General features: G+C 37.0%; 8 protein-coding genes across 9 annotated transcripts in view; 6 read left to right on the plus strand and 2 right to left on the minus strand.

Moving 5' to 3' along the window:
* LOC106339791 (caffeoylshikimate esterase) overlaps nt 1–1,909 on the plus strand; it is a 9,128-nt gene extending 7,219 nt beyond the window's left edge. Inside the window, exons 4-7 of the mRNA XM_013778664.1 lie at nt 638–784; nt 880–1,010; nt 1,109–1,246; nt 1,319–1,909. Of these exons, the coding sequence (XP_013634118.1) occupies nt 638–784; nt 880–1,010; nt 1,109–1,246; nt 1,319–1,795 (893 nt within the window). The 3' untranslated portion in view covers nt 1,796–1,909. The remainder of the gene's footprint in view (nt 1–637; nt 785–879; nt 1,011–1,108; nt 1,247–1,318) is intronic.
* A 1,886-nt stretch (nt 1,910–3,795) lies between these two features.
* LOC106340001 (small nuclear ribonucleoprotein Sm D2-like) lies at nt 3,796–4,822 on the plus strand. Of its 2 annotated transcripts, none has more exons than XM_013778864.1 (4): nt 3,796–3,902; nt 4,006–4,030; nt 4,319–4,498; nt 4,589–4,822. In XM_013778864.1, exons 1-4 carry the CDS (start codon nt 3,898–3,900, stop codon nt 4,703–4,705), a joined length of 327 nt encoding a protein of 108 aa, XP_013634318.1. In that variant the 5' UTR covers nt 3,796–3,897; the 3' UTR covers nt 4,706–4,822. The 2 variants fall into 2 exon arrangements, with proteins under 2 accessions (XP_013634318.1, XP_013634316.1); XM_013778862.1 differs by having other exon boundaries at nt 3,797–3,902; nt 4,316–4,498.
* A 538-nt stretch (nt 4,823–5,360) lies between these two features.
* LOC106338464 (uncharacterized protein At1g43920, Chloroplastic-like) lies at nt 5,361–5,832 on the plus strand. Its single transcript, XM_013777434.1, has 2 exons — nt 5,361–5,486; nt 5,557–5,832. Exons 1-2 carry the CDS (start codon nt 5,361–5,363, stop codon nt 5,830–5,832), a joined length of 402 nt encoding a protein of 133 aa, XP_013632888.1.
* Nucleotides 5,833–7,257: 1,425 nt separating this feature from the next.
* On the minus strand, nt 7,258–10,078 carry LOC106342834 (UDP-glucuronic acid decarboxylase 2-like). The gene is made up of 7 exons (XM_013781874.1): nt 9,406–10,078; nt 9,150–9,297; nt 8,458–8,537; nt 8,234–8,317; nt 8,061–8,135; nt 7,755–7,847; nt 7,258–7,665 (listed from the first exon to the last, which is right to left on the minus strand). The coding sequence occupies exons 1-7, from the start codon at nt 10,012–10,014 to the stop codon at nt 7,426–7,428; spliced, it is 1,329 nt and encodes a 442-aa protein (XP_013637328.1). The 5' UTR covers nt 10,015–10,078; the 3' UTR covers nt 7,258–7,425.
* Nucleotides 10,079–14,030: 3,952 nt separating this feature from the next.
* On the minus strand, nt 14,031–14,701 carry LOC106339890 (mitochondrial zinc maintenance protein 1, mitochondrial). Its single transcript, XM_013778754.1, has 2 exons — nt 14,364–14,701; nt 14,031–14,277 (listed from the first exon to the last, which is right to left on the minus strand). The coding sequence occupies exons 1-2, from the start codon at nt 14,602–14,604 to the stop codon at nt 14,198–14,200; spliced, it is 321 nt and encodes a 106-aa protein (XP_013634208.1). The 5' UTR covers nt 14,605–14,701; the 3' UTR covers nt 14,031–14,197.
* A 507-nt stretch (nt 14,702–15,208) lies between these two features.
* On the plus strand, nt 15,209–16,129 carry LOC106338465. Its single transcript, XM_013777435.1, has one exon. The coding sequence runs from the start codon at nt 15,209–15,211 to the stop codon at nt 16,010–16,012; it is 804 nt and encodes a 267-aa protein (XP_013632889.1). The 3' UTR covers nt 16,013–16,129.
* A 592-nt stretch (nt 16,130–16,721) lies between these two features.
* On the plus strand, nt 16,722–18,997 carry LOC106342902 (autophagy-related protein 18a). Its single transcript, XM_013781964.1, has 4 exons — nt 16,722–17,629; nt 18,287–18,494; nt 18,572–18,698; nt 18,780–18,997. Exons 1-4 carry the CDS (start codon nt 16,793–16,795, stop codon nt 18,865–18,867), a joined length of 1,260 nt encoding a protein of 419 aa, XP_013637418.1. The 5' UTR covers nt 16,722–16,792; the 3' UTR covers nt 18,868–18,997.
* A 117-nt stretch (nt 18,998–19,114) lies between these two features.
* Nucleotides 19,115–20,472, plus strand: LOC106342903 (glutathione S-transferase F13). Its single transcript, XM_013781965.1, has 3 exons — nt 19,115–19,699; nt 19,788–19,836; nt 19,920–20,472. The coding sequence occupies exons 1-3, from the start codon at nt 19,553–19,555 to the stop codon at nt 20,381–20,383; spliced, it is 660 nt and encodes a 219-aa protein (XP_013637419.1). The 5' UTR covers nt 19,115–19,552; the 3' UTR covers nt 20,384–20,472.
* The last annotated feature ends 299 nt before the right edge of the window (nt 20,473–20,771 follow it).

The following is a 20,771-nucleotide window of genomic DNA, read 5'->3' on the forward strand; positions in this document are numbered from 1 at the left end:
TTCTTAGTTGTGGAGCAAAAACTCGATTTTGCGATTTTGGGAGGAAAACTTTTGATTTGATGCTCAACAAATTGGCGGAAAGAATCATATCATATCTTAATTTTTCTAGTTTTATCTTTAAAATTTAAGAACAAAAATAAATGAAATATTTTTTTCAATTATTATCCCTAGTCATGGCGTCTCTAATTGTATCCAATAATTATCAATGTGATTGTGTACCTAACAGTAGAAGTAATAAGTTGTTGGCAAAAAACAAATCTGGAGAGTATATAATAGAGTCCCCACGGATCTAAATATTTAGTTCCGTTTCTCTCAGCCCTTTGCACAACGAGAAACTCGTGACCGGCCTTAATTGATTGTCGTCTTTGACAACTAATCATGTTACTTGAATATCTGCCTCATTAATTTTTTTCTTACAAAATATAATAATTGCTTCTCTCAGCTGCCAGCATAGAAGTGAGCAGGTATTGCTACTGTTTGGGTTAAAGACACACATTACTCACTAGTATAGTTTACTATAGTAATAAAAATTATTTAGGCATGAATTCATATCTTTTGTTCTCCATTGTAATGATTAGTCATTGATAGTTGTTTATGTGTTTTTTTCTTTGCTGAAAGTTGTTTATGTTTGGATTAGAATGCGGGATAAGGCTGGCTTCAGCAGGATATGCAGTATTTGGAATGGACTACGAAGGTCATGGTCGGTCCAAAGGAGCTCGTTGTTACATCAAGAAATTTAGTAACATTGTAAACGACTGCTATGACTACTACACCTCAATCTCTGGTACCTGAAAAAATAACATACTCTAGCATCATCTCTAGTACTGATATGCATCCATAAAACTAACTATTAGCTCACAATATATCTGTGTATTGCAGCGCAGGAAGAATACAAAGAAAAAGGCAGATTCTTGTATGGAGAATCCATGGGAGGTGCGGTTGCGTTGTTGCTACACAAGAAAGATCCTTCTTTCTGGAATGGTGCCCTTCTCGTCGCTCCAATGTGTAAGGTAAGGTGACACGTTTCTTCTATAACCAAGTTGATACACAAATCCAATTATAATCAAACAAGACTTGTTAGCATTTACCCAGTTAAGTGTGTGAGCAGATATCAGAGAAGGCGAAACCACATCCAGTAGTGATTAATCTACTAACAAGAGTTGAAGAGATTATACCAAAATGGAAGATCGTGCCCACCAAAGATGTTATCGATGCTGCCTTCAAAGATCCGGTCAAGCGCGAAGAGGTATACTCAAACCTAAACTACTTACTTGAGACCAAAGTAAATGTCCCAACACACATGGCTCCTATAATGTAGATAAGGAATAACAAGCTGATATATCAAGACAAACCAAGGCTCAAAACAGCACTTGAGATGCTTAGAACGAGCATGAACCTCGAAGACAGTCTCCACGAGATCACGTTACCCTTCATTGTTCTTCACGGTGAAGCAGACATATTGACCGATCCAGAGATTAGCAAAGCTTTGTTCGAGAAAGCAAGCTCACGTGACAAAACCATTAAGCTTTATCCAGGGATGTGGCACGGGTTGACTTCTGGTGAGACTGACGCTAACGTTGACCTCGTTTTTGCTGACATCATTAACTGGCTTGATGTTCGTACCGCCGACTCTGCTTCGCTCACTGTCACTCCGGTCCGAGATGTCACCGCAAATGTTCAAAAGGTCGTGGAAGGCGCTTGTAATGATCAAGGGAAACCTAAACGGCAGTATGCTAGTCTCCTTTGTGGGTTAAACGGTGGTGGACGCCGTTTGGTCCATCGATCTTCTATGTAATAACCTAATCACTACAGATAATAATCTGTTTCCTTTGTGTTCATTTTGTATTAAGGTGATGATTGTTTGGATACTTTTTAGATTTTAGTTTCTGGTTTTTGGCTTTTGGTTTTTGGTTTTTAGATTTTGGTTTTTGGTTTTTGATTTTGCAATAGATTTTAGTTTTTGAAAAAACATGAATGTTGATTTTGGTTTTTAACTTTTGGTTTTTGTTTTAAAAATTAATAAAATATTTATTTTTATCTTTTCGATTTTTCTGTATTTTTGGTTTCTAAAAAAACTTGAATGGTGATTTTTTTTAGTTTTAAATTTTACTATATTTAATAAAAAAATTATGAAGATGAAATAAAAATTAATTTAATTATTTATTTAATAAAATTATTTCAAAAGAGAAAATAATGCAAACTAAACAGATAAACCACAATATATATATGAAAATATATAATTAATGCAGTTCAAAAAGAAAAGACAATGCATAACTAAAAATTTAATAAAAATAAAAATTATTTATATTTTAAAACCTTATATAATTTAAATATTATAAACAAAAATATCAATATTTTAGATTTTCAAATACTATTCACTTCCACACATATTAAAAAAATAATTGATAGTTAGTTTATTATTTTAACATATTAAATATATTTTTATATGTTTGTTAAACTGTATATAATTATTTAAATATATTTTGAGTTCTGAATTTTTTTTTTTTTTATCTTTTAAGTTTTTCAAAAATTTGATTAATGATAGTTTGGTCTGATATTTTAAAAAAATTAACATTGAAGTTAATTTCTAGTTATTAAAACAAAATAAAAATTATTAAAAGAATGTATCACGGATTTTCATAAATGGTAGCAATAGTAAGCATATTATTCTTATTAAACTTTCTTTGTTTATAGTAATTATCATTTTTATTTTTTCTTATATTAATACTTAAATATAATAAAAAGAATTTTTTTTTGAAAAAATGGAAAACCACCGTAAGTGAAAAAGAAACCATGAAAAGTTGACTTTTGGTTTTTATGTTAAAAAATCAGTTATTTTCAAAAACTAGTTTCCCTACATTTTAGGGAATCTATTTTTTTCAAAATCATGATTGGATGTAAAATAGTTTTTGGAGAAACAAAAACCAAAAACCAATCCAAAAGCTGCTAACAATCATTCTCTAAACCTTGTTATTGATCTACGACCTACTTAATAATATCATGGTCTAAAAATTATTTATCATATAAACTTAATAATATAATTTTTCTTACGGTTGAATCAATACACTATCGATCTTCATGATGCGATAAAGATTTCAAGATCGCAAGAAAATTAATAAAATTTATAACTCTATTAACAAAAAACTTCTCCAAGATAATATTTTCGAACTATTCTCTATGTTCTATGGTTTTATGTATATTTTTATCCATACTATTTGTTGTGATTTCGTTATTATGTATGTATCTGTATAATGTGTTTTACCATTTAATTAATAAAGTTGTGTTGTTGTTAAGAAAAAAAAACTTAATAATATAAGTAGTTTTCATGTGTTTCAAAAAAAAAGTATTTTTTATAAAATTGAGTTACTTGATTAAAATTTAATATTTAAAACAAAATTAAACCATTAGTATATATATAAAAACATGATAAAAAGTATTTCAAGGATATCTAAAGGTTTATTTTTCTCTCTTTTAAAAAATTTATGGGATATTTTTGGGGTATCTATCAGTTCTATAACAATTTTGCTTACTAGATTATATAAAAATCTTTTCAAGAAACACAAAATAGGTGCACAATGTACAAGCTATATACAAGTGTTTCTATATGAAATGAGTACTAAAAAAAATGTTTGCTAAATAGATTTAAAATATTTAAAAATTAAATAAATAATAGTGAGAAAAAAGCTGAAATCTTTGGGGTAGTACAGGGAAATCATAAGCGTGGAAATTACGGAGGCCCAATAGTTATATGGGCTTTAGATGCAGGCCTTTTTTAACCGCCATGTACTATCTAACTCTCGGCGGCGCCTGGAGCGTGATTTAGCTGATAAAACCCTAATTTCTTGGATCTGCGTCGGAGAATTAATTTTTTTGGAGCGGAGTTCTGTTCGAGTTAACATGAGGTAGAAGTGTTCTTCGCTTCGTCTACTAGTTTTATATTTCTTAATCGAATCAAAGATTGTTCTCTCTTCTAACACTCTGGTTTTGGTTTCGTATTTTTTGCAGTAGGCCAATGGAAGAGGATACCAACGTAAGTAAAATCTCTCGTTTACTGATTTCTCCATCTATTAGAAGCTCTGGTTCGCGAGTGTGTATCTTTGTAGAGGTTATGCTAGTAGTAGATCAGATACACAACTGTTGAGAGAATTGTCTTGTTGAATCTTCTGTCTGCTCAGAGATAGTCATATAGTTTTTGCTTTGTGAATGTTTCTGGTGTTGGTTTCTTCTACTTGGTATCTTTTTTGATTGATTGATTGATTGATGATGATGATGATATCATAGTCCCTCATATAAGCTTGTTATGTACTTTGATTAGCAGGGAAAGACGGAAGAGGAGGAGTTCAACACGGGACCCCTTTCTGTTCTGATGATGAGCGTTAAGAACAACACTCAGGTGTTGATCAATTGCCGCAACAACAGGAAACTACTCGGCCGTGTTAGAGCTTTTGACAGGCACTGCAACATGGTTCTCGAAAACGTCAGAGAAATGTGGACTGAGGTAAAGAAAGCCTTTTGTACCTATTTTCTATTTTGTATTGAAAGTCCTTTCCTTTCTTACATGGGGGGTTCTCTCTATGGTTTCTTTTAGGTTCCTAAAACTGGAAAAGGAAAGAAGAAGGCTCTTCCCGTCAACAGAGATCGCTTCATCAGCAAGATGTTTCTCCGTGGTGACTCTGTCATTATCGTCCTCAGGAATCCCAAGTGAGAGAGAGATGTCAGCTGCTTGTAGTTGTTTTTTCTCATCAAATCTTTATGGTTGTATCAGAGGAGATACCATCTTTGACTATGAGTCTTAAATCTAGCGTTTCCTTTGTATTTTTCACTTGTGTTTTCGCCTCTCTCTTATGACATGAAAAGTGCCTTTTTCGACCCCAACTATTTCCATCGTGCCTTTTCATACCCAGATTAAACATTGGTGCGAAAACATACCTGAACAAAGTTTTTCTTTAAATTTCCAACCCAAACTTCGATCCGTATCATTAAAACCTACCCTGACCAACTTACCGTTAGTCTAACGTTAAATCTTGCATAATCGGATAATACGTGGCATTTAATTTATTCAAACACAAGAACAAAACGACGTGTTTGATTCATTAATCAAAACGACGTCGTTTTGAATTGGGGCAAAATTAAAATTAAAAAACCCTAGCTCCTTCTTCTTCTTCTTCGACTTACGCTCTCGAGTCTCTCTCTCTGTTAGATAAGAACACGAAAATCCCAGAAGCTTGAAGATCCTAAGGGCTTTCGTCAAGGTAAGTCTTCCATAGCTTGTGTTATGTAAGAAAAGTTTGTTTAGTTAGCTAATATATGATGAAATCTGTGATTTGAGTTAAAATTGATGAATTTTACAGTTGGCAGAAATGGGTGAGCGAGGAAGAGGAATTCCTAAGATATGTCGTTGTGGAGAAGCTGTAGTAATGAATACATCAAAAACTGTGAAGAATCCGGGTAGATTGTTTCATTCTTGTCCTTTTGGAAGAGATGGGGTAAGTGTCAATATGTAGATTGTTTGATGCTTCCCCTTCCTGTATGAGAATCAATATTGTTATGTTACAGGATTGGTATCATACTTTTAAATGGACTGATGTGAGTATGTATGAAGAGCTTGAAGACTTGATTGACAAAGTTGATAACCTTGAAGGAGCTTCGATCACATTGCAAAAAGGAGTGAACACTTGTGAAGCTGAGATCGAAACATTGACAATGGAAACTCGGGTTTGTGAAGCTGTTGTTGAGAAGGAGATCCGAGAGTTTAAAATACAACTCCGAAGCTTAAAGAACATGGTAGTGTTTGCTTTGGTCATGCTTTTCTTCTTCAAGTTCATGTATTGATGATGTAATAAGAACCTTATGAAGCTTATGTATGGTTTGTTGTAGTGAAGTTGACTTGTCTGATCTAATGTTGTATGAACAATGATGGTGTTTTGTAATGACATTGTGATGGTTTGTTGTTGTCGTTTTTAATCAAGAGTTTGTTGTTGTCGTTTTGAGTCACTAAAAGAGTATGTTGTTGTCATTTTGAATCACCAAAAGTGTCATAAAACCATGCTTGAATCACCAAAAGTATCATTACAAAGCAACAAAAGAGTCATAACAAAGCAACAAAACTGAGAATACATAAGTCTTAAAAGGAAGCGTGTACCTCAACAAAGCTGAGAATACATAAGTCATATGCTTTACACATCGTTCTGAAATCATCATCTCTAACATAGCTCAGTTTCTTTCTATCCTTGTGATTCTCAAAAGGAAGCGTGTACCACAACCTCTGGACATATAATCCCTCCCCAAACTCATCTAATAAAGATATGAACAACTCCTCTGGTTTGCATTCAATTGTTTTCACATCTCTACCAATATAGCCAATTCAATTGCTTCTTTTCTTCACCCAATATCCACCGAAACTAACATTAAATGTTACAATCTCGAACATTCTGCAAAAGAAAAGCACAAAACGTCAAGAAACGAAACCAAATTTGGTTTCCAATCACTAACAATCAGCAATCTAAACATTTTCTGAGGAAATAAATTACCTCATTTTTCCAGTAGCTAACTCCTTTCGATGATCCAACACTCGCAAACTCGTCGTGAAAGACTTTCGGATCGCAGAACCCCTTAGGATCTTCAAGCTTCTGGGATTTTCGTGTTCTTATCTAACAGAGAGATAGACTCGAGAGCGTAAGTCGAAGAAGAAGAAGGAGCTAGGGGTTTTTAATTTTAATTTTGCCCCAATTCAAAACGACGTCGTTTTGATTAATGAATCAAACACGTCGTTTTGTTCTTGTGTTTGAATAAATTAAATGCCACGTATTATCCGATTATGCAAGATTTAACGTTAGACTAACGGTAAGTTGGTCAGGGTAGGTTTTAATGATACGGATCGAAGTTTGGGTTGGAAATTTAAAGAAAAACTTTGTTCAGGTATGTTTTCGCACCAATGTTTAATCTGGGTATGAAAAGGCACGATGAAAATAGTTGGGGTCGAAAAAGGCACTTTTCCCCTCTTATAACTAAGGTACACCGCTGAGCAATGCCACTAAACTTTAAAATTGCAAAATACGAGTTTTTTTTCAGTATAATTATCTCTATCATTCAGTGTTCTATTTTCTTCCGATAAAATGTCTTTGATTTTTGAGTCTTAAACCTACTGTTGTCTTGTTGTTCACTAAAGCGCAGCAGCTATGTTGTGAGTTGTGACCGCAAAACTTACTAATTGCAAAAGACAAAAGCTTTCCTTAAACTGTAGTGAGGTCCCATGAATATAAGTAAAGGCAACCACCCTTACTCTACGTTACACGAATATAATATCAAAATAGAAAAATCAAGAACAAAATAAATCTTATGAAACGAAGCTCTCTTTCTCTCCACATTGTGGCTTATGATTTCTGGTTATAAACCACAATGGCAGCTACATGCAACTGCGTTTGCTCAAGCTGAGGTTGTTTTGGTGGTTGTTGCAGTCGCGGAGGAGCCTTCCTTCAGGTCACCAAAGACACGTTGACGGAAGTCTTTGACCATGAGAGGGAGTCCCTGACGAAGAGACACCTTTGGTTCCCATCCTAAAAGCTCTTTGGCCTTTGTGATGTCAGGCTTTCTCTTGTGAGGGTCGTCTTCTGTGTTTGGTCTGAACTCTATGTTTGCGTTTGGATCTATAGTCTCTTGAACCACCTGCCAACCAAATCAAAGACATCAGAATCCACCAGGCTTCAGTATAAAGAAATCAAAAAGTTTTATTATATATATGTATAGAAAAAGACCTTAGCAAGCTCGAGCATGGTGAATTCACCAGGGTTCCCAAGGTTAAATGGCCCGACATGTTCTCCTTCCATCAATCTCATCAAACCTTCGACCTTTATGCATCACACAGTAACACAAAACAAGACTCAGTAATAGATCCCACAACACACTAACTATTCTGTTACAGTACACGTGAGGGCATTTCACACAAATTAACTTGCCCTGTTTTTTTTCCTCTCTAACACTCTAGAAACTCTTTCCTACGGCAATTTGTAGTACTAAATTGAATCGTTCTTTGCGGGAGAAAAAAAAAACAGAGGACTTACCAGGTCAGAAACAAACTGGAAACTTCGTGTCTGCTTCCCATCACCATAAACAGTCAACGGTTCTTTCCTTAGTGCCTGTTCAATTATAACCAATTCAGACCATCATTACTCTAATGATCCACGAAACTATTCTTAAATCATTTACTGTTTGTGACACTAGATTGTTAACCAACCTGCGCAACAAAGTTGCTGACAACACGTCCATCATCTATACACATTCTTGGACCGTAGGTGTTGAAGATCCTAGCAATCCTGACCTGTGACCACAATCAAACAAGGCAGACACAAATTTAGTCACTGAAATGTACTCTATCTCTTTTTCCTCATCAGTTACTAGTCAGAAACATATCTTGGCTTGAAAGGGAGGGAAAAATTGAAAAACTAAAAAACAACCAACCTCAACATTGGCTCCACGGTGATAGTCCATGGCCAACGTCTCTGCCGTACGCTTTCCTTCGTCGTAGCAACTACGAACACCTGTTCCAATCATTATTCATTACAACCACAATCAGTCATCAACCACAGCACAAGCAACATGTTTACTGTAAGTTTCAAAAAAAGACGAGAACAGTTCAAAGAACACAGTCAATAAAGCGTTACGACAGCCAAGTAAACCCACCCGAGGCAGTCACGTGTCGGTAAAAAAAAATGACTTGGGTAAAAGAAAAATCATTTAAAGCTCTCGAATTTGGAAAGCAGGTTTTTAAAAAAGTCATGCTAGCAGTTAAATGTGGAGGCTTCTTCTAAGGCAGAGATACGTATCAGAGCAGCTTGTTCAGAAAGACCCGTTTTCACGTTTGAAAGGGTTGACCAAACAGAGAAGGGGACCAGATCCGAAAGGAAAGCAGATGAGACACACCACGAAACACCTGTTTTTCAGCTCTCTCTCTCCGCATAACGTGCGAATTTCCAGACACGGTCATAGAAAATTCAAAAGACACAAGAGACAGAGAATCCCTAAACGTGGTCGTGTCACCTTACGGTGGAATATGTTTCAGATTCCGATTCAAGAACACAACCAATGAACGAACAAGCAGCAAAACAGAGCACGCTATAAAAAAAAAAAAAACTTAATAAAGAAGGGATTACCGATGGGATTAACGTTGCCCCAGTAAGTCTCGACCTGAGGATGCTGAAGAGGATCACCGTAAACCTCACTAGTACTCGTCAGGAGAAACCTAGCACCGACTCTCTTCGCCAAACCAAGCATGTTCAACGTCCCAACCACATTCGTCTTGTACACACACATCGAGTCAAAGAATACACACAACAACAACAAACCAAAAACATTCCATCTCCAAAAACAAAAACAAAATTCAATTTAAAAAAAAAAAAAAAAGGATATGATAGTCTTGACGGGATTGAACTTGTAGTGAACAGGGGAAGCAGGGCAAGCCAAATGATAGATCTGATCCACCTCAAGAAGAATCGGCTCCACCACATCGTGGCGTATGAGCTCGAAGTTAGGGTTACCGAAATGATGCATCACGTTCTCTTTACTCCCCGTGAAGAAGTTATCCACGACGATCACCGTGTCTCCTCTCTCCATCAACCGATCCACCAGATGCGACCCCACGAACCCCGCGCCGCCGGTGACCACGACTCTCAGCCCCTTGCGTTTCAATCCGAGCGGGATTTTCCCGCCCGTTGACCCGATCCGGCTCGTGTACTCGACGCTGGGCCTCCTCTGGGCCGGAACGTACGACTCCTCGGGTTTGATTCCGTAGCCGGAGAACGGATCGGAATAAGAGATGGATCGGGTGGAGCGAGGGAAGATTGTGAACGCTAATGTCGCGATTGCGATTCCGACGATGACGAAGATGAGTCTCTGTTCGCGCAGCATGTAACGCATCGGGCGGGTGGCGGAGAGCCACGGTTTGGTAGGTCTCGGGTAGTACGCATCGGCTGCGGGTTGATCCGCCTCGTGTCGCCGGTTGATCAGCTCGCTCGCCATCTCGCTTCCTTCTTCGTTTTCTTTAAGGAAACAAATCTCCGAGACGAGAGTGAAAAGCGAATCGGGCCTTTCTGTGTATTTAAGTAGCGAATGCGTTACAGATCAAGGCTGGGTAATCATTATTATTTACGAGAATACCCTTTCGTTTAGGGTGCGAATAAAATGGGAATTTTTATTTATTTTTCTTCGACTTTACTTCAATATCGGACATTAATAATATTGTTACTTACTCCATTATTTGCAGCAACAAGAAAAAAAAAAAAAGCACATATAATAATTTGATTTATAGTGTTTCTAAAAATTTAATTGTAAAAATAAGTGTAACTAATGATGTGATAGGTTCGTTAGGTATGCTAATGACCACAAAGTCAATGCCAAACCCTAACTTAGCCAAATCGGTAGGAGCTTTGAGTGATTTCGACGTTCGTTTTTCTCTTTTACTTTTCCCTTTAGGTTATTAACAACCAACATGCATATATAATTAGTAATTTGCCAAACAACTACAAACTAGTAAGAAAACATAATGTTCGTTTTAAACAAAAGCTAGAATGTCCTAACAAACTATTTTTTACATAGTCACCATTCATAACGTTTTTGACCCTAATGGTTTGGGAAACGTGATATATAATACACAAAAAGTGTCTACCTGAGCTTTAAATGTGACTTGTTGTTTGTTTTATTTTGTCATATTGTTAACATAAATAAAAACTCCAAATCAAACATATTAATATTGTTTTAAGTCATCTAAAAGAATGGTATGGGAAAATGTTTAAGAGAAAAACGGGTTGGTAAACATGGACGAGCGAGTCAATAAAGTTTTTAACTACGTATCATTGTTTGATTCTAGAAGCATATCCTAACTATATGGTTGGTTGAAACATTTGCTTATAGTAACATTTATTTGATTAACTAGTCAAATGAAAACTGTATACTTTGAGATATTTCCTTAGCTGTTTTTGATGATATATGTGAAAGATATTGAATCGGTCCGTGGAGCAATATAAAATATTTAATTTGATGGAAGGGAACATTTGGATTAGTGGTGAAAATATAGGAAACGTGTATACTGAATAAAAACAAACATCATTAGCTGTTTTGGGTGCAACATTTTAATTGGATTCATAGAGCCGACGTGGGTGGTGGTGGGTACAAATTAACATAATATTAGGATTTAATTTCGTTTAGCAATGTAGCAGACCCAAAAAAAAACATTATTGCTTCCAACATGCATTGTTTTGGATCTAATGCGTGAGTTAGCTACTATGGAGTACAAATTGAATATACTATTAAATATTTTCATCAGTTGCATTTGCATCGTATATTCGTATTGTTCCTAATTCCCATGCAGTCTTTATGATACAAGAACAGACCATCAGTTATATCTTTTATTCGTATATGAAATGACAACAAAAGATGCATAATTAAATGATTGCAGTATAACTTGTCTTATTTATGTGTTAGTTGAGGCTATCAATTTAATATAAGTATTTGTTGCTAAAAAAAAAAGTTTGAGGCTATCATCTAATTTATGTCGGAATAATTCACCTGGCCACACAAATTAGTTTTGATATAGTTGAAGACATTCATAGTACATACAAAGCAAAACTACAAAATTTCCGAGAACCTGAATTATATAATATTGTTATCTGAATTTAAATGTTATAAACTATGATCAATCATTGAACTAAAAACTCAATAAAAACTTTGGATCTGGAGGTGAAAAATAAAAAGAAAGGGATGAGCATAGCGTTTACGCTGACTTGCGATTCTAACGTGGCGGCATATCTCCTTCACTTTCTTGCCCAAATTATTGGATTTGCGATGGCTAATAACATGGTTCTTTTTTCAAATCAATTTCTTTATTTTATTATAATAACAATTGAATATTAAATTTCAAAACATGGAATAAGACTAGCTAACAACAAGATCATGTAAACGAATCCAGTTTAGACGATTATAAATGTCTGTATAGATTATATATCATATTTTAAGTTAAACCGTATAAATTTAAAACTAGATTTCAGTGAGATGGTCGATAAATATATTTATATAACTAAATCAGAACATTTTGAAAGGAAAAGTTGCTGAGTTGATACTTCAACTTGATACTATTTGAGAACATTTCGGTAACATTTTTCTAATGCTTTAGGCCATGATTATTGCTAAAACTGTTTTTTGGTTTTTTAATTTTTTTTTTCTCTAATTAAAAAAAAAAAATTAAAAAAGAAACCAATCGCGAACCGCCACGTGTTAGTGAGACCACAAACAGTACAAGAAACAGCAGAAAATCGATCTTTCTTTGGCGACTTTTGTTACCAATTTTACTTGTTTTGTGGGGTCCTCATCGTTACTTTTTTTAACAAATCCATTTAAGGATCCGCAATATTTATGCTCTTATTAGAGTCAACTGGTCCTAGTTGAACGATCCACCAGGGGATATTATTGGAACAATGATTTAGAGGTTTTCATTTTTTTTAAAATCTCTCTTATTGTATCTAACATTTATAAATTTTATATAAAATCCAAGTTTATTGGATTATTCATTTGTATAATTTCTCTCGAATTTCAGCTTATTGAAAAATATCTATTTTGTCAATAAAATCTATCATACGAAATTTAGTGAGATTTGGATGATATTTTATAGTAGAAAAGAACGAGTTAAAATACCACTTCTTATAATGGTATATGTTTTAAAAAAATAAAAAGAAAATTACTTCACATTTTAAAAAAGAAAAGAAAATTCTTTGAAATGAAAAAAAAATTATTTAAAAAATTGATTTTAAAAACTTTTTATATATTTTATATATATCATAAAACGATAAAATATCAAACTATAGTAATTTTAAAATAAAAATATTATTTTAAATATTTTTTAAAAAAAATTAAAAACTGAATATTTTTTTTTCAAAAACTCTGAAATTTCTTCAGAAAACCTTAAAACTTGTAATAAATCTTTTTATGATTTACTTAAATCTCTGATTTTCTTGGATTTACTCAAATTTTGAAATCTTTGGAATCCTTGATTCAATAAGCCCTGCTTAAATTTGGAGAGGAACTACTAATTGCCAAGACCAGGCCGAGATGGCTTTTATGCCACTTGCCCAAAGGTTCTTGGCGGCATCGTACCTTGCCGTTTAAAAAGAACATAAAAATGATTTCAAATGGATCAAAAATGGTAGAACTGAAAATTTCGAGCATTCATGAAGTTGACACCGACTTCTTCTTACGTTTTGACTTTATGACAGGTTGGTTACTCGCTTGGTGGCTCTTGAGCTTGGGACGGTGATAATAATGGGAACTGTAGTACTACTGGCCCAATATATGACATTAGGCCGCCTACAATATTTCGGCTGTGGGATGACTGATTAGGCTTAATACTGATTAGGTAGAAGAACAGTGCAATCAATAAAATATGAGCTTAGAAATTCCTGTAATGCTCATTTTTAAATACAGTAATACAAATTGAACTCACAAGAGAAACAAAAGACAGTGCTCCTCACCACAAGAACTAAATGATTGCAGAGCATGAATGAGACATTAAAGATAAACGTAGAACTCTGAACTTAAACCATGGAGAACATAATGGGCTCCTGAGCAAAACCATGAATGGGGTTATTGGTTCTCTTTTAGAAAATGAACCCCATATCCAAATAAAGGGTTCTACTATTCCATTGGTTTGAAAACTAGACTAAGATCATGGCTTCACTCTTCCCGCATTCAATTTTTTTTCAAACTTCCGATCAGACTCTATGAAACCGCACAAGCACGGACCACTAGAGAGATAAACATCATAACTGATGTAAGAAACAATTCAATTCCAAAGTAGCACGTAACAAGGAGATAGATATAGCCACGATGCAAGAAGTGGGTCTCTGAGACAAGATAAGGCTTCCAAGAGATGTGGAAAGTGAGTGTGTATAGCTAACAAAAAAATAGAACCAATATGAGGCATGAAAAGCAAGTGAAATCCTGTCATTCATGGACAAATCATAGATCAGAAATGGAAGAACTTCATCTAAAATTGAATGTGATGAGCTCTTTATTAATAAAATCTGAGTCGGTTTGGCTGTAAAAAGAGAACAAAACAGAGAATCACACCTTTCCCTATTAAAACAAAACAAGCAAGGGAGAAGAAATCCAGTTTCAGACAGTGACAATGTGGTCTCAGAGACCAATACTTAACTCATACAGATTTTTTCCGAAGCATCTCCTCTGTCGGAAGCTCCAAAGTCGCTCCCGCGTGTTCCTGACTTGCTTTCACCTCTGAGACACGTCAGTTTCGAAAGATCAGTTTCCAGTCAGACATTTCAACAAACAGATGGTGCGCAGAGGAGAGGTGTAATACGTACCGTATCCGCCGCGTTCGTTGAGTTTGGCCTGAACGATCATGGTGGAGATGAATTCAGTCGCCTCACGCGCTTCTTCGAGTAGGCGTGGGATGTCGGAATCGGAAGCCACGTGGCGATTCTCTTCGAACTTCTTACGGATCTCGGAAGCCGAAGCCTTGAGCATCTCGGTATCTCCGGCGAATGATTTCCTTGTAGCCCTGAGCAGAGCTCTGTATGCGATCAACGCTTCTCTGCTCACCATTTCTTCTCCTTTCTGCTCTTTCGGTCGTCCGCCGTCTCCTCCGCCAAGATTGGGAATAGAAATAGTTTCCGACAAACCTTCTGATCGACTCGAAGGTTCCAAATAGGCCCTCCTAATGTTTTAAGTTTAGACCCCACTTTATTGGGCCACTAACGGATATTTCGAGTCGTACCCGTTACATCTTGACTAAACCCGAATTTTTCGGATCCTATATGTCTGTCCACTAGTTTTGATGGACAGAAGAAGGTTTTTTTTTTTTTTTTTTTTTGATCAAATGGATAGAAGAAGGTTAAAAGCTGGTTTGGTCTGTGTGACTCTAGTCTTACCTTTTGACTGAGTTTGTAATATGGCCTTTGGACTGTTCATCACACACAGACTCCTTCCTTCATTGTAATACTTTACTCTTACAGTTGCATATTAAAATCTTAATTCGTTAGAAATTTCAAAGAGACTAGTGGATGTAATAATGAAATAGTCTTTTGACCCAAAAAAAAAAAAAAAAAAAAAAACGAAATAGTCCATTGACTTTCTCTTAGTCGTCTCTGCAACTTCTATATGTACTGTCTTTAGAGATGAACCAGCCTTTTGCATTTCAATCTTGGACATGGAGACGACGAGATCTATTGAAATAAATGTGACGTCAGCAAAAGGGCTTGAGAAAGTCTCTAAGATGGATGTTTTCGTGGCTGTCAAGTTATCCGGCGATCCCAAATGCTCCGACCACCGTGAGCAGCGGACACAAGTGGCTAGAGACAGTGGAACAAGCCCCAGGTGGGTGGACGGCGTAATGAAATTCACCATCGACCAAACTTTAGCTGAGGCCAACCGGCTTGTGCTCACATTCAAGATCAAATGCGAGCAACGTGGAGGAGGAGGTGATAAAGACATTGGCGAGGTTCACGTTCCGGTGAAAGAGCTTTTGGATCATCTCGGAAACGATAAGGCCGGTCAAAGATACGTCACGTATAAGATCAAGAAGGCTAACGGAAAACAAGGAGGCGATATCAGTTTCACTTATTCCTTCACCGGTCCGGTGACTGCTACGAGCGGTGTGGGATGCTCACGGTACATAGCTCATGAGCCGGTGCGTCCCCCTGCAGCTACGTACCGGCCAGTTTCGAATGGACCCGTGTTGAGTCAGTTGCTTCCAAGCGTTGGATCGTTTAGCTATGGTCACGTTCCTTCTCATCAGCCACCGGTTTATCCACCACAGGCTCAGCCGGAGATTCCGCCTCCGGCATGTTTCCCCGGCTTGTATCCACCTCATGGTCATGGCTATCCGATGAGTTACACACCGGAAAGGCCACCGACAATGTATACATCTATATTTCCTGGCTTACCATGTCCACCTGAAGGCTATCCTACACAACCGGCACTATATCCACCCATGAATCCTTACAGATTTTAACGGGTCGCCTCGTCGGTGCAAAGTCGTTGATAAGGAGAGTTGTAGACATTTACTTCTTTCTATTCACTTTCTATTTATTTGTTCAAACTTCAAACAGAAAAAAAAAATTGTTTGCTTGTTGTTGATTTTATTACTCATCCAAAATCTTGAATATATTGGTCATATTAAATTTAAATGTAAAGAAACTTACTTTCAAATCAATATGAAAACCATTTTAAAATAATTAGATAAGAATGTTACAATTTAAGTATTATCCTTTGGTTAATTGATTATTTGTATTATCCATTCACAGTTTAAGTATTAATAATATTGTTGTTGCAAAAAAAAAAAAAAAAAGAGAATGTTACAATTTAATATATTAGTTGCTAGATTTCTGTAACAAGCAAAAATACTGTTAACAAATAAAACAGAACATATCTATATCATATCCTTCTAGATAAAGAAAATTAAGTACAATAAAATATTCAGCTTTGTAAGAAAATAATATACATCTGTAAGATGTAACTATACATTTCTGGAGTCTTTAACATCATTGTTAGCTATATAAAACTACTGATTTATATAAGGAGTTGATATGAACTTGAAATAGAAAAAAAACTCTGTATTATTCGCAGGTTAATAAAAAAATTATGAACAGTTAATAATATTCATGTATAATTTTCGGTAATATAATATTTGAGTTTTATCCCAAAATGTATTTCTTTGATAAGAAGGTGAGTAAACCAGGAAGCCCTTATTCCACGCCTTCATTCTCTCTATAAGATTCATTTTATAGATTCCATGGCCACCGTCTCCTCCGCTTCTCCCTGGCCAAGCGATTCCACCTCCGCCTTAGATTCGAACTGTACTGTTCCCTCTCACCACCGCGATCGTGGAGACGAGACCGAGCCTCTCGATTCCTTCTCCTCCATGAGCCTCAACTCCGAAGAGATTACTCATAATTCCGATCGAATTCCGGAGTCTCAAACACCGGCGAATCCACCCCCGTCGCTGCTCCACCTCTCCTTCAACCAGGACCACGCCTGCTTCGCCGTCGGCACCGACCGCGGCTTCCGGATCCTCAACTGCGATCCGTTCCGCGAAATCTTCCGGCGCGATTTCGATCGGGGCGGTGGAGTCGCCGTCGTGGAGATGCTCTTCAGATGCAATATCCTAGCGCTCGTAGGCGGCGGACCTGATCCGCAGTATCCGCCGAACAAGGTCATGATTTGGGACGATCACCAGAGCCGGTGCATCGGCGAGCTCTCCTTCAGGTCCGATGTTCGATCCGTTAGGCTCAGGAGGGATCGGATTATCGTCGTCCTCGAGCAGAAGATTTTTGTTTACAACTTCGCGGACCTTAAGCTGATGCATCAGATTGAGACTATTGCGAACCCTAAGGGCTTGTGCGCTGTCTCTCAGGGTGCTGGCTCTATGGTGTTGGTGTGTCCTGGTTTGCAGAAAGGACAAGTGAGGATCGAGCATTATGCCTCGAAACGGACTAAGTTCGTCATGGCTCATGATTCGAGGATTGCTTGCTTTGCTCTCACGCAGGATGGGCATTTGTTGGCCACGGCTAGCTCTAAGGGGACTCTGGTTCGGATCTTTAATACTGTTGATGGCACCTTGCGCCAAGAGGTAACTACGATATAATCATCGAATCTCTCTTTTAGCAGATTTGGTGGTTTAGTCACTCTCTTGTATGAACTATGCAGAGTATGGCTGGATATTGATGATCTCTCGTTTAGTCCGTTATTAGCTTAGAGTTGCAGAGAAGTCGGTTCAATTTATGATCCTCAATGACTGTTTCGACCTGATTTGCTTGCTGTTGTTTTGATGGGTGTGTATATTTGATTTTAGCTCGGAGAATCCTTCTCTTTTCGTACCTGATATCCCAATCTTTTTAGATATTACTTTTGAGGGAACATGGTAATAGTCTGATATGATCACATTAAATTGCTAGGGTCATTTCATGAATCTATCGTCAGAGCAATTTGGTATTACCAAAGATGTGGTCATGCATGTTGCAAAACTGATCTTGTTTAACCTGTAAAGTACTTAGTTTCTTAATTTAGCTCATTTCCCTCGGTTACTCCAGAGTAGAGACTCCCAGTATTTATTTTATCATCTGTGTTAGGATGTTGGATTTCTCATCATATACAAGCCTGTGAAGTCTTAAGAATCTTATTATGTTAGGAAATCTCAAATGTAGTTTTGATCCTTTATAGTAATAATATTGTATTAGTTTGGAGTCCATGGGTTCATTAATGCCAACGTGTGTATGTGAATGTACAGGTTAGGAGGGGTGCAGATAGAGCAGAGATATACAGTCTGGCTTTCTCTTCAAATGCTCAGTGGTTAGCTGTCTCAAGTGACAAAGGAACCGTCCATGTCTTTGGTCTCAAAGGCAACTCCGGTGCTCAGGTGAAAGACACACCCAGAATTGCATCTGATCTTACTCGTACTTCCTCATCCCCATCCTCGTCCCTGTCATTATTCAAAGGTATATATAATTACCAGCTACTTTCACCATTTAGCAGTCTCTTGGTTCAGTAAGCATAAGTCTTTTTGCTCTATTAGGAGTGTTGCCCAAGTATTTCAGCTCGGAGTGGTCGGTGGCTCAGTTCCGGTTGGTTGAAGGAACTCAGTACGTAGTCGCCTTTGGACATCAGAAGAATACTGTTGTTATTCTTGGCATGGATGGGAGGTAAGCAGAACAAAACTTGTCAACTCTTAGTGCAATGTGATTTGACGAGTCTGAATTATATTCTTTGTTGTGTTTGAACAGCTTCTACAGATGCCAGTTTGATCCGGTGAATGGGGGAGAAATGTCTCAGCTTGAGTATCACAACTGTCTAAAACCTCCTGTTTTCTAGATGCAACTATTTTCTTAAGTTCCTTCTATCTTTTATCTCTGCTCTACTTAAGTGGTGAGAGTCGGTGCAACCATATGGTGTTAATGTATATAGTTTGTGTGTATAATAATTACGAATGGCTCTTATAATTTCCAAAAACCTTTTGTCGCTACCCAAAACAGACTCAGGGCTCTTCAATTTGTGTCTTCCCCAGACATTCCACCAAACCAGCTTGTCTTGTTGGGTAAGAAGAACAGTTCAGTCAACAATATTCCGGTCAAAGGACGAGAGACCACGTGAGCTAGCAGCTGAGTGCCATGTGAACGCTCACGGATCCTCATGCACATACGCTCACGGATCCTCATGCGCATAGTAACGATGGGAGGTAAAAAAAATATCTTAGACCGAGTTTCGAGGCACGAGGAAAAGGAATCCTATTTCAAACTGGCAAATTTCAACGACCAGTCTCTGAAAGAACTGCAAAGATTCGACTGCTTGCGTAACCTAATTGTTAGATTTCATATTTCTATATAGTTGTTGAAAGTTCAAGAAACAGTAGGACCATGTTCATATTGGCTTGGTTGTACAAGACAAAAAGCATATGTTATATATATAGAAGCAAACAAGATCACAGTTCTATCTCGCACTCACACTCACACTCTCTCTCTCTTCCGCGTTACGACGTTAGTGTGTGATAAAAACAGAAATGGTGATGAAGGTATATGGAGATGGGATGTCAGCGTGCGTGGCACGTGTTCTTCTCTGTCTTCACGAGAAGGAGACTGAGTTTGAGCTTGTCCCGGTCGATCTCTTTGCTTGCCACCACAAGCTCCCTTCTTTCCTCTCCATGAACGTACGCTTATTTAATTATCAACACACTATTATTATAAGCATGTATATTAGTTATCTGATGTATCTAATCACATATATCTTACATGCAGCCCTTTGGCCAAGTTCCAGTTCTACAAGACGAAGATCTTACCCTTTTTGGTTCGTATCAATGTCATAATAGTTTTTTTAATGATCCTTTATGTATTTTGACAATATTGATATCAATAAATAAACAAAAACAGAGTCGAGGGCAATCACGGCATATATAGCAGAGAAACACAAAGACAAAGGAACGGATCTGACGAGACATGCAGACGCTAAAGAAGCAGCCATTGTGAAGCTGTGGTCGGAAGTGGAGTCCCACCACTTCAATCCCGCGATCTCCGCCGTTATCCACCATCTTATAGTTGTGCCGCTTCAAGGCAAGACTCCTGATGCAGCCATCGTGGAGGAGAATCTGGAGAAGTTAGGGAAAGTGCTCGATGTGTACGAAGAGAAGCTCGGGAAGACAAAATACTTGGCCGGAGATTCTTACACACTCGCGGATCTCCACCACGTTCCTTACACTTACTACTTCATGAAGACGGGTCATGCTGGTTTGGTCAACGACCGTCCTAATGTCAAGGCGTGGTGGGAAGACCTTTGTTCTCGTCCGGCTTTCCTTAAAGTCTCTCCTGGCTTGACCGTTGCTCCGGCAACGAACTGATCCAAAGATTCTCTAAATCTTGTCTTTATGTTTCTCTGATAAGGCGTTTCATTTGGGTTGTTGTTTTTCTTTTGCATTTACTATTTGTCTGGGAGGTTTTATCATTCTAATCAAAAGTTATTTGTAAATGTAAACGCAATACATAAAATAAATTATGTATGTCTGCGTTTACATTTTACAAATAAATTTGGCGAATTTAAAAACTAATAAATACCTTTGATTTAGAGCAACCGCAATGGTGTTATCCAAAGAAAAATCCTTAGAAAAAAGGAGTTTTTACCAAAACTAACCCACAACTTGATTTTAACCCCAAACCTATACCCAAACTTGAATCAAATGCAGAACTAACCTAAAAGCCTAGTGAAATTACAGCTCAGCCCCTTGTGAA

Source organism: Brassica oleracea, chromosome C4, assembly GCF_000695525.1.
Source record: "Brassica oleracea var. oleracea cultivar TO1000 chromosome C4, BOL, whole genome shotgun sequence".
In the NCBI taxonomy this organism is placed as follows: domain Eukaryota; kingdom Viridiplantae; phylum Streptophyta; class Magnoliopsida; order Brassicales; family Brassicaceae; genus Brassica; species Brassica oleracea.

Excerpts from the sequence above, each read along its gene's own strand:
- LOC106340001 (XM_013778862.1), top strand. Across the intron at positions 4,031-4,315 it reads CAATGGAAGAGGATACCAAC|CAGGGAAAGACGGAAGAGGA; the intron begins GTAAGTAAAATC and ends TACTTTGATTAG. Across the intron at positions 4,499-4,588 it reads TCAGAGAAATGTGGACTGAG|GTTCCTAAAACTGGAAAAGG; the intron begins GTAAAGAAAGCC and ends GGTTTCTTTTAG.
- LOC106338464 (XM_013777434.1), top strand. The coding sequence starts at position 5,361 with ATGGGTGAGCGAGGAAGAGGAATTCCTAAGATATGTCGTTGTGGAGAA. Across the intron at positions 5,487-5,556 it reads GTCCTTTTGGAAGAGATGGG|GATTGGTATCATACTTTTAA; the intron begins GTAAGTGTCAAT and ends GTTATGTTACAG.
- LOC106342834 (XM_013781874.1), bottom strand. The coding sequence starts at position 10,014 with ATGGCGAGCGAGCTGATCAACCGGCGACACGAGGCGGATCAACCCGCA. Across the intron at positions 8,318-8,457 it reads ACCGTGGAGCCAATGTTGAG|GTCAGGATTGCTAGGATCTT; the intron begins GTTGGTTGTTTT and ends TTGTGGTCACAG. Across the intron at positions 8,136-8,233 it reads TCAGCAACTTTGTTGCGCAG|GCACTAAGGAAAGAACCGTT; the intron begins GTTGGTTAACAA and ends ATAATTGAACAG.
- LOC106339890 (XM_013778754.1), bottom strand. The coding sequence starts at position 14,604 with ATGGTGAGCAGAGAAGCGTTGATCGCATACAGAGCTCTGCTCAGGGCT. Across the intron at positions 14,278-14,363 it reads CAACGAACGCGGCGGATACG|AGGTGAAAGCAAGTCAGGAA; the intron begins GTACGTATTACA and ends GACGTGTCTCAG.
- LOC106338465 (XM_013777435.1), top strand. The coding sequence starts at position 15,209 with ATGGAGACGACGAGATCTATTGAAATAAATGTGACGTCAGCAAAAGGG.
- LOC106342902 (XM_013781964.1), top strand. The coding sequence starts at position 16,793 with ATGGCCACCGTCTCCTCCGCTTCTCCCTGGCCAAGCGATTCCACCTCC. Across the intron at positions 18,495-18,571 it reads GTCCCTGTCATTATTCAAAG|GAGTGTTGCCCAAGTATTTC; the intron begins GTATATATAATT and ends TTGCTCTATTAG. Across the intron at positions 18,699-18,779 it reads ATTCTTGGCATGGATGGGAG|CTTCTACAGATGCCAGTTTG; the intron begins GTAAGCAGAACA and ends GTGTTTGAACAG.
- LOC106342903 (XM_013781965.1), top strand. The coding sequence starts at position 19,553 with ATGGTGATGAAGGTATATGGAGATGGGATGTCAGCGTGCGTGGCACGT. Across the intron at positions 19,700-19,787 it reads CTTCTTTCCTCTCCATGAAC|CCCTTTGGCCAAGTTCCAGT; the intron begins GTACGCTTATTT and ends TCTTACATGCAG. Across the intron at positions 19,837-19,919 it reads CGAAGATCTTACCCTTTTTG|AGTCGAGGGCAATCACGGCA; the intron begins GTTCGTATCAAT and ends AAACAAAAACAG.